At 29.2% G+C, this 12,163-nt stretch overlaps 1 protein-coding gene across 1 annotated transcript in view; it reads left to right on the forward strand.

The window, feature by feature from the left end:
- Positions 1–9,589, forward strand: part of LOC119601638 — a 129,260-nt gene extending 119,671 nt beyond the window's left edge. Inside the window, exons 3-4 of the mRNA XM_037952694.1 lie at positions 7,559–7,831; positions 8,860–9,589. Coding sequence (XP_037808622.1) covers positions 7,559–7,831; positions 8,860–9,555 — 969 coding nt within the window. The 3' untranslated portion in view covers positions 9,556–9,589. The remainder of the gene's footprint in view (positions 1–7,558; positions 7,832–8,859) is intronic.
- Positions 9,590–12,163: the final 2,574 nt, after the last annotated feature.

The following is a 12,163-nucleotide window of genomic DNA, read 5'->3' on the forward strand; positions in this document are numbered from 1 at the left end:
CATTTTTTGCTTTAGTATGTATTTCTCAAAACTAAAAGTTCAACACAGCTGCAAATATGTTTCAAGTTATACAATTGAAAAGTTCTCAGTAGGATGTGGGGCTTCCCGTAGTGTTTTAAACCAGACCCAAAACATTTGCTAACGATTTTTTTTTTTCTTGTTTGCTTTTCACATACAAAAATAAATAAAACTAAAGCAATAAGTATAAAACTAGTTTTTTTTCTGTCATTGTCATAGAAAAACTGTGTGAGAGAGTAAATAGACGACTTTGTATAACGAGATGATAAAATTCAATTTAAAACAATTTTCTCAAGATTAAAAATGAAAAAAAAAATGTTTAGATAATATAAAAATTTGGCTGTTATATGACTAAAAGATTGAAAATTTGAGAAATTTATGATTTATTAGATTGTACTTAATATTGATCTAGATATCATTAGACAAGGTCTCATAACTGGTAGATATATCTTAAGAGATTTTTAAAAACATTTGTTATATTATTAATGTCACTTAAATTATAAGCTTTTACTTTCCTAAAAACAAACTTTAGCTTTAACACCAAACAAAAACCTATGAAGGCCTTGTTAAGAAAAATGAAATATTTATTTTTAAACTCATGCATAAATAATTGCAACAAAAAATGAAAGAAAAATTATATTAAACAAATAAAAAAAGATGTGTTTTTTTTTTTTCATTTTACCAGAAGTCTTCTAAAATAATTGCCTACAATTATTCATGCACTTAAAGCTTTTTACAAATGCATAAAAGAAGAAAAATTTAAACAGGAATGAAACTATTTAACATTAAAATTAAAACAAATTGTAATAAAACAAAAACAAGTCATGCTTTAGTGATCCTAAAAACAAGAGGCAAAAAGACATAAGTACAGATGGATAAAATAGGCTGTGTTGGTAAACATTAACCAAGGAAGGGTGTAATAAAATTTACATCCTCTTGGTTTAAGGTTTTAAAACAAAACAACAACAATAACAAATGTACAAACAACTATACAACTAAAGCGACGTATAGAATAAGAAAACCACAAATCTTATAAATTATTGCAATAAACAAACAAACATAATCGTAATAAAGACGATTTACGAGCACAACCATAAGGCATAAGAAAAACAACCAACATCCATAGAGTTATATACATATTCATGGAAATCTATGGTAAAACACTTATTTATGCATGTGTATTTGTAGGAGCGTATGTGTGTTCGAAAATCTTACTCCTTCACAATTTACATATGAATAAATATTTTAGTCCAGTTTTTAAAATGATGAATTTATTTTCGGGCTTATTCCAATTTACAATAATCTGCCCTAAATTTGTTCTGCAAAATCGACAATGAGACCCATTCCGATTACAAAAAATTATATTGAACAGATTCTGTCCTTTAAGGAACTCTTATTCTCAAGACAATGTAAAGTTGTAAACATTGCTACAATTCGTTGTCGAAATCTAAATTTTATACACATCCGTTGTCTAAATGTTAACAAACGTTATCGTCAGAAATCTGAAGAGTAATATCAGTATGGGGCTTAGGAGAAAAGTTTTATGCAGTGAGGCAAAATGCTTCGACAATGTTGAAGTTCCTACGAATAACTTAACTCAAGAATCCATTCCTCTATCTTTCTGACTCCACGACATTCCAAATACAGATACAAAAAGCCACAGCCAAACAGCATGAATGAGTAAGAAGTTGTGCATGTGTGTGAAGATGACAGCGAAATCAAATATAAAACAGAAACAACAAATAAATAAATTGATTGTTATACTTTTGTATAACCAAATAGTATACATTTTACAAACTCCAAAAAAATCAATAACATATTTATTATAAATTTTAAGCTAAAACAAAAAATCCCAAGTTAATGTTAAGCAAAATATTTCATTTGTTTTTCGCAAACGAAGCGAAAAGAGTTAAAAAAAGAACAAGATAAATAATTTTGTTGGATTTGAATTTATGAAGTAAAGTAAAGCAACATTAAGATTTAAATTTAATCTTACAAAAGCTTAAAACAGGAACACAAACAACTCATGAGGCAAGTGTAGTGTAATTGGCTGAACGACCCTGTTGATTTGGAAGGTGGGTATGTACCATTTTATACAAAATTTTACCTTAATTGATATATATTATATAATTCATTGAAAGATACGTCAATTAGTTAGGTAAGACATCCTAGGTAATGAGATATAGAACCGATTGGCATCTAGTAATGTAAAATACCATCTGGTAACATTAGTTAGTGATTAGTGATTCCCACCTGGGGAATCGCACAACAGGCCCGATAGAGGCCTAAGTGCATTTCTTCGTATTTGATGTTGTATATACATGCTCCTTTCAAACTAACTAACTAACTAACTAACTAACTAACTAACTAACTAACTAACTAACTAACTAACTAACTAACTACTACTAACTAACTACTAACTAACTAACTAACTAACTAACTAACTAACTAACTAACTAACTAACTAACTAACTAACTAACTAACTAACTAACTAACTAACTAACTAACTAACTAACTAACTAACTAACTAACTAACTAACTAACTAACTAACTAACTAACTAACTAACTAACTAACTAACTAACTAACTAACTAACTAACTAACTAACTAACTAACTAACTACTAACTAACTACTAACTAACTAACTAACTAACTAACTAACTAACTAACTAACTAACTAACTAACTAACTAACTACTAACTAACTAACTAACTAACTAACTAACTAACTAACTAACTAACTAACTAACTAACTAACTAACTAACTAACTAACTAACTAACTAACTAACTAACTAACTAACTAACTAACTAACTAACTAACTAACTAACTAACTAACTAACTAACTAACTAACTAACTAACTACTAACTAACTAACTAACTAACTAACTAACTACTAACTAACTAACTAACTAACTAACTAACTAACTAACTAACTAACTAACTAACTAACTAACTAACTAACTAACTAACTAACTAACTAACTAACTAACTAACTAACTAACTAACTAACTAACTAACTAACTAACTAACTAACTAACTAACTAACTAACTAACTACTAACTAACTAACTAACTAACTAACTAACTAACTAACTAACTAACTAACTAACTAACTAACTAACTAACTAACTAACTAACTAACTAACTAACTAACTAACTAACTAACTAACTAACTAACTAACTAACTAACTAACTAACTAACTAACTAACTAACTAACTAACTAACTAACTAACTAACTAACTAACTAACTAACTAACTAACTAACTAACTAACTAACTAACTAACTAACTAACTAACTAACTAACTAACTAACTAACTAACTAACTAACTAACTAACTAACTAACTAACTAACTAACTAACTAACTAACTAACTAACTAACTAACTAACTAACTAACTAACTAACTAACTAACTAACTAACTAACTAACTAACTAACTAACTAACTAACTACTAACTAACTAACTAACTAACTAACTAACTAACTAACTAACTAACTAACTAACTACTAACTAACTAACTAACTAACTAACTAACTAACTAACTAACTAACTAACTAACTAACTAACTAACTAACTAACTAACTAACTAACTAACTAACTAACTAACTAACTAACTAACTAACTAACTAACTAACTAACTAACTAACTAACTAACTAACTAACTAACTACTAACTAACTAACTAACTAACTAACTACTAACTAACTAACTAACTAACTAACTAACTAACTAACTAACTAACTAACTAACTAACTAACTAACTAACTAACTAACTAACTACTAACTAACTAACTAACTAACTACTAACTAACTAACTAACTAACTAACTAACTAACTAACTAACTAACTAACTAACTAACTAACTAACTAACTAACTAACTAACTAACTAACTAACTAACTAACTACTACTAACTAACTAACTAACTACTAACTAACTAACTAACTAACTAACTAACTAACTAACTAACTAACTAACTAACTAACTAACTAACTAACTAACTAACTAACTAACTAACTAACTAACTAACTAACTAACTAACTAACTAACTAACTAACTAACTAACTACTAACTAACTAACTAACTAACTAACTAACTAACTAACTAACTAACTAACTAACTAACTAACTAACTAACTAACTAACTACTAACTACTAACTAACTAACTAACTAACTAACTAACTAACTAACTAACTAACTAACTAACTAACTAACTAACTAACTAACTAACTAACTAACTAACTAACTAACTAACTAACTAACTAACTAACTAACTAACTAACTAACTAACTAACTAACTAACTAACTAACTAACTAACTAACTAACTAACTAACTAACTAACTAACTAACTAACTAACTAACTAACTAACTAACTAACTAACTAACTAACTAACTAACTAACTAACTAACTAACTAACTAACTAACTAACTAACTACTAACTAACTAACTAACTAACTAACTAACTAACTAACTAACTAACTAACTAACTAACTAACTAACTAACTACTAACTAACTAACTAACTAACTAACTAACTAACTAACTAACTAACTAACTAACTAACTACTAACTAACTAACTAACTAACTAACTAACTAACTAACTAACTAACTAACTAACTAACTAACTAACTACTACTAACTAACTAACTAACTAACTAACTAACTAACTAACTAACTAACTAACTAACTAACTAACTAACTAACTAACTAACTAAACTAACTAACTAACTAACTAACGAACTAACTAACTAACTAACTAACAACTAACTAACTAACTACTAACTAACTAACTAACTACTAACTATAACTAACTACTACTAACTAACTAACTAACTAACTAACTAACTAACTAACTAACTAACTAACTAACTAACTAACTAACTAACTACTAACTAACTAACTAACTACTAACTAACTAACTAACTAAACTAACTAACTAACTAACTAACTACTAACTACTAACTAACTAACGAACTAACTAACTAACTAACTAACTAACTAACTAACTAACTAACTAACTAACTAACTAACTAACTAACTAACTAACTAACTAACGAACTAACTACTAACTAACTAACTAACTAACTAACTAACTAACTAACTAACTAACTAACTAACTAACTAACTAACTAACTAACTAACTAACTAACTAACTAACTAACTAACTAACTAACTAACTAACTAACTAACTAACTAACTAACTAACTAACTAACTAACTAACTAACTAACTAACTAACTAACTAACTAACTAACTAACTAACTAACTAACTAACTAACTAACTAACTAACTAACTAACTAACTAACTAACTAACTAACTAACTAACTAACTAACTAACTAACTAACTAACTAACTAACTAACTAACTAACTAACTAACTAACTAACTAACTAACTAACTAACTAACTAACTAACTACTAACTAACTAACTAACTAACTAACTAACTAACTAACTAACTAACTAACTAACTAACTAACTAACTAACTAACTAACTAACTAACTAACTAACTAACTAACTAACTAACTAACTAACTACTAACTAACTAACTAACTAACTAACTAACTAACTACTAACTAACTAACTAACTAACTAACTAACTAACTAACTACTAACTAACTAACTAACTAACTAACTAACTAACTACTAACTAACTAACTAACTAACTAAAATAACTGACTAAATAACTAACTAACCAACTAACTACCTAATTAATAGAAATGAATTACTTTATACATTTTAATTAATCCAACGGTAATTGTTATTAAGTTATCACGAAAATCATTAAGATTTGACCGTTTTCACTAATCAAAGATTCCCTGATAACCACCCCCAAAACTACCGGGCAATGGGTATGAGCTTTCCGTGTAGGTGCCTGACAACATAGCAACAACAAACATACTAAACTTAAAATTGTTGACTCTGATTGCTTTATTTGCTTCAAGCAATAAGTCATTAACAAAAAACAAATTTAAGATTAGCTTTTTCTGCCTCTCGCTCTCAAACACACAATTTAAACTCATTCGTTTGTTTGTAGTATTTGTGTAAATAGTCGTCATTCGTTGTTGTACTTTAATCCTTTACAATGTACACTTTACTTTAGTTATTACTTATGTATGTATGTCTGTATGTATGTACTACCAAGAGCCTAAAGCTGCTTAAGCATTTGTATGTCGAAGATAATAGAAAAAAAATATATATTCCAAATTTATGACAAAGTATTTGTAATATATCTATTTGTAGATAAATATTACAGCTATTACAAGTTAAGCGTAGTGGATGAAGGAGGGAGGGGGTGGAGTCTACACTTTTAGTAAGGTTGTGTAGTTATTTTATTAACGTTATAAATAATTAAAATTTGTTGTAAATAATACGAAATATTTAAAAGTTTTGTATTCAATACATATCAATCCCTGAACTCCTAAAAAGTTTTAAAAATTGGATCCTTAGATTATATGAGTCGGTTTATATTCTCTTTTTAAATCTGCACTATCTGTCTATTGACACGAATTGTTGTTCATTGAAATTAGTCCGAAATTTCACAAAAAATTTATGAATCGGGTCAGAATTTCGTTCTGAATCAACTAAGCTGTGTCCGTCTGAAGAAAAATTACATTTTTGCTCCCATGACAAAATCTATTAAAAATCGAACATTATGTGTGAATCAACTATGTGATGTATGGCCGATTTCGAGGGTTATATCAATATTAGATTACTAATGTCTTTGGGCCGATTTGAAATGTCTTAAACCTATTGAAAATCTGTCCTCAATTTAACATAGTTGACGTTCATATGACATTTCTAGCGACAGGGACAGGAAAAAAACTTTGATAAATTGGCAAAAAAAAATTGGCAAACTCGATTACCAAAAATTTATATATCCACCCAATATTGTATTATTTTCCAGACTTGGAAACAAAACCAAAATGATATAATTTAACTTAATGAAGGCAAATATCAACATTTGTCTTTCATTCATTTGCCATTGATTAAAATTAAATTAAAAACACAAGCAGCCAACAAATAAAAAAAAGCAAAAAACAAAAACGTAGTAGAAACTGAAAACACAACTCATTTCGACTCATTATTGTCAGAACGTGATTAATTATCGTAAACTAATTTTGAAGTGCAATTTCGTATAGAAAGAAGAAGAAACAAAACAACGAAAATCTCCAAAACTAAATCATCTAGCTTACAAAATTCCTCTTGTTAAAAAAAAACGAAGAACGAACAAATCAATATAAATGTTTATATACCCCATGCTGAGCCAAAAGCAAAAATTGTACAAAAGTTCCACTTTTTTTTGATATAGCAAAGATTTCCCCTACCTTTTAAAACCATTATGGATATAAACGAGTAAGAGCGTATGACTGTCTGACTGTATATATATATTTGAAAAATGATTTATGTTTTCTAAAAATCAATATGAGTATTAAAACATGAAGAAAAAAACTCTAACAAAAACTATCATTTAGTTTAATATGTATTTTCGTATTTAACTGAATATTTTTTTCTTATAACTTTTTTTCTCTCTTTGCAGTGTTGGGAAGAATGCAGTAAGGCGCCACCGGGTAAAATAAGTAAAACCATACGTGAGACGTGGTCTTTACACACTGTCTCAATGGTTCAACAAGATTCTTTAGTGCTGGTCGATGTTGCTTGGGAACAATTAAGCGTACCTTACCAGTGTCTGGTCACCTGGGAGGTATCGGGTGGCGGTTTAATGGGCAATTTATTGACAGAATCATTTAATGTTCAATTATCATTGTGGCCAGATACAAAGTATCGTGTTCAGGTGACTTGTAAAAATAAGGTGAGTAAAATGATTTTGTTTTAAATTTTTGTTACTAAATAATTGAATAGATATGAAAACACATTCAATAGACTGTACACCTACTAGTCCAGACCTACAGACTTCTCAATAAACTAGTCAATAGAGAAGTCAATAGACTAGTGCATAGAGTAGTCAATATACTAGTCATTAGAATAATCCATAGTGTAGTCAGTAGTGTAGCCCATAGAATAAACAATAGTCTATTTTATAGTCTTGTCAATAGACTAGTCCATAGAGTATTCAATATACTAGCCAACAGAGAAGTCCATAGACTAATCACTATATATTACTTTAAGAATTAGTCAATAGCCCAGTCCAAAGAAAATTAAATAAACTAACCAATGGACTAAGCCATTGATGAGTCTAAGACTAGTCCTTAGACTAGTAAATGTTTAGTTCAGACTGGTTGATATACTATTCAACAGATTAAACAACCAACTAGTCCATAGTCTTAACAATAAACTAGTTAATCACTAGTCCAAAGACTTGCAAATAATAAAGTCCATAGAATAGTCATTTGCCCACGGACTAATAAGAAGATTAATAGATTAATCAATAGTCTTGTATATAGACCTGTTACTAGACTATTCCACTGAGTAGTCAGTAGACTACAGAGAAGTCCATATATTAGTCCATATACTAATCAATAGTCTAGTTACTTCACTAGTTTATAAACTAGTCAACGGACTAGCTCAGCGAAAAGTAAATAAACTAATCAATGGACTAATACATAATCACTAGTCTATGGACTAGGCTATAAATTAGTCTATAGAATGATCCAAAGACTAGGTAATAATCGTGTTCACAGGATAGCCAATAATCCACGGATTAGTCAATAGATTAATGCAAAAACTAGTCAAGTACCTAGACCATTGTTTAGGAAATATAATTGTCAATAAAAATATAAAATAACTTAACCTTAAAATACAATAAATATTAAAGTTATTCCCAAAATGTTCCAAGCAAAAATCTAATTTCTTTCATATCTCTCCTACCACTACTTTCAGCTTACTGGTTTTATGTCACGTTCATTGCCCCTAACTATCGATACATCAGAGGCTGTTAAAGCTATAGACACAACAATACCACAACTAAGACCTACCATACGTAAACAAGCCATAGCATCGTACATCACCAACATACCCCTCTCAACAACAACAACAGCAATCACAAGACCAACTTTACCCACAATAACATATTCAGCAGCTAAACAAGCGCCAGTACAGCAATTCCCAGTAGATAATAGAGCTGCTGCCGTTGCCGCTGATGATGATGACATTGATACAAATGTAGTTCCTTATGATGATCAACAATCGGCTGAGACTATAAATCAACATACAAACTTTATCTTCAATTGGCATATGAAGAAGAATAGTGATATAAGTGCCATTGAACCGTTGCACAAGACGGAACACGATATACTAGCTGTGCTGGCCAATATCCATAAACCGCTATTGTTTGGCATGACAGCCGGCATTACATTGTTAATGTTGTTGCTCATGTTCTTTGCATGTCCTTTGAGAAAGCCCAGATTATCGAGTGATAAGGCCATGTTAATGGCTGAAGATTTAAATGCTCACGGTCTGACATTACCACCGGCCTTGACGGCGTCAAGATCGATAGGAGTGACAACAAGAAACGAAAGAATCGAACATGAATGTAAATCACCTGCCATGTGCTCAAGAGATACTTTGAGAGTGTAAGTTAACTACGTTTAAATAACTATTCGAAACGTTGGAAAAAAGGGGGTGTAAGGGCTTTAAAGTCCATTGTAAGGGAAATTATAAGAGGATAAAGTGCATAAGTCATTTGAAATAGAAAAAAACAAACACCAGCAAAACAAACTAACTAAAACTAAACAGAACAACTACAATATTACTAAAAACATAAAACAAAATGAATGAAATTATTTTTTAAATTTAAATTTAACAAAAGATTACAATTAAAACTTACATACATACAACAAAACAAACTAAATACATTAATTAAATCAAGCAAATCCATAAATAGTAATACATACATACAAACAACAACAATAAGCTAAATAAGTTTTAAGAGTAAACGAGTAAAAAAAGCATAAAAAAACATAAATATATACAAATAAATACTTATAAATATACAAACATAAATATAACAAATAATTAATATTTGCCTAAGGAATTTCATTAATTATTCATCAAACATCCCTTTCATTTGATTTAATTTTTTTTTTTTTGTTTTCTGCTGCTAATTTTCTGTTTATTTTTGTAATTTTCCCATTATTTTATAACATTAATGATAGTAATTCCATTTATTAATGATAAAAAGTAATTAAATTTTAATTAAATTATATGGTGTGTGTAAGAGGATTTCTTAGAATGAGTGCAAGGTAGTGTTAGTTAAAAGTTAAATAGACTTTTTTTCCTTCGAAAAAAGTCACTAAAATGTATGAGTGAGATGACAACTTTTAGTTGCTTATTTATAATTATAAGATTTATTTACTTTTTCATTTCCCTTCTTTGTTTCCTTTCCATATGAATTGTTTCATTTATTAATTAATGAAAATTATAATTGTGTGATGTGAGTAAGCTTTTTTTTTTATATTTTATAGATTTAATATGAATGATATAAAGAAAACTATGTAAATTTATTTAATTTTTTTTTAATAAAAATTATATATAATTAGTAACTAAAATATTCTATATTTTTTAAATTTGCTTAAATAATTAAAACGTCAACGTCTTCTAAAAAAAAGATTAAAAATAAAATATATTTAATGATATAATGACATAATTATAATATTTTTGAAAAAAGTAATAATTAATGCAGAGGAAAAAAAGACATAATTTTAAATTTAAAATAACAGATTGTTAAATTTTTTAATATTCTTTAAAAAGGTGTTGTTGTGAAGTATGTCTCCTATTTCATAATGTTTGCGAAATGTTAAACTTTTTCTTTAATGTTTTATTAGAAAATACTTTCGCTAGTGCATAAATTTGTTTATTTTAAAGCCGATATAAACAGAGAGTGACATATGAGATATTGCTTTCATATGAGTGTTTTTCAGTTTTAAAGCAGGCATCTACAGAGAAAGCTCTCAGACTGTTATAAGGTATAATGAGCCAATTTTTGTAGCAGAACTGGGGCTCTGGGATAAACCAAACATATTGCCCTACACGAGGATACAAAGTATCTTCCCTGTCAGGGATCACAACATCATGTTAAACAGACAATTTCTAATATAATTTCATCCGAAAAGTCACCTAATCTTTAACCTCAAAATGCTGGAGGAGGAGAATATACAGTGATATAAACAGTATCCATTTGAACCAAACTTTTAACGGCATTCATGGGTACATTCAAGTAAGCCAGCAGTAGTTGTGGCACAACTCGGGGTCCTCAGAGTATTCAAGACCCTCTCTCCATATATTCAGCTGCCTAGCTAACTCTGTCCAATGGATTTATAGGCTAACCTATCCCCAGTATATTCAATTTGCTAGTAAAAAGTCTTTTTGAGCAATAACCATTAATAGGGAGATGTCTTTGCTTATTTCTGTTCCAAAGAGACAATTTTTGATTAATAAAGAGCTCACATTTTTAGTTGGATTTGGTACATCTGATCACATACTATACACTGTTAAGAAGTAATTTTAATACCGATTTTATAAGTACGATTTGTGAAGTTCTTACACGGTTGTCAGATCTGGCAATTTGACGGTAATGTACTGACAATGATTAATATTTACAGAAAATTAATGTCGAAGTGCTTTACGTGAACACCTGCCGTGTTAGCCTATTTCAAGGTGGTCTTTTTCAATTGGGTGAGCTTTTGCAACGACTCACCACCGCCTCCATTGTGCTTCTTACACGCAGGTGGCAATTTACGTATATGGAATTTCTGGTCCAGTATACGTGTACATTGCTCAAGTAGTCGAGCTATCTAATCTCTTGCCATAGTAGTAACGTTGGGGAATGACAGGTGTCATGAGTCAAGCTCAATCTAACCCCGGCAAAGGAAAAGGCAATCACTGGTTAGAGTCGATAGAAGGGGCTGACCCAACATCAGGCGAAAACATCTAATTGATGCCATGAGGAATGTTGTTGTCCCCACAAACATTCTCATCATCTATGACTCATCCCAGTGCATTCCTTGACCTTATATATCGCCCAACCACACTACTGGGATGGCTCTGTTGATTTGCATCAGAGCATCAGAATGTATGAATTGAGTTTGAAGCTAAGTATTTAGCCCCAGATATCTATCCAACCTCTACACAGAGGGAAAAAGAAATATACACGCCTGGTATCAAATTGACACGAAACTGTTTATAA

This window comes from Lucilia sericata, unplaced genomic scaffold (genome assembly GCF_015586225.1).
Source record: "Lucilia sericata isolate MDLA Ls3-8-SP2 unplaced genomic scaffold, ASM1558622v1 Contig000181F_arrow, whole genome shotgun sequence".
Classification (NCBI taxonomy): Eukaryota; Metazoa; Arthropoda; class Insecta; order Diptera; family Calliphoridae; genus Lucilia; species Lucilia sericata.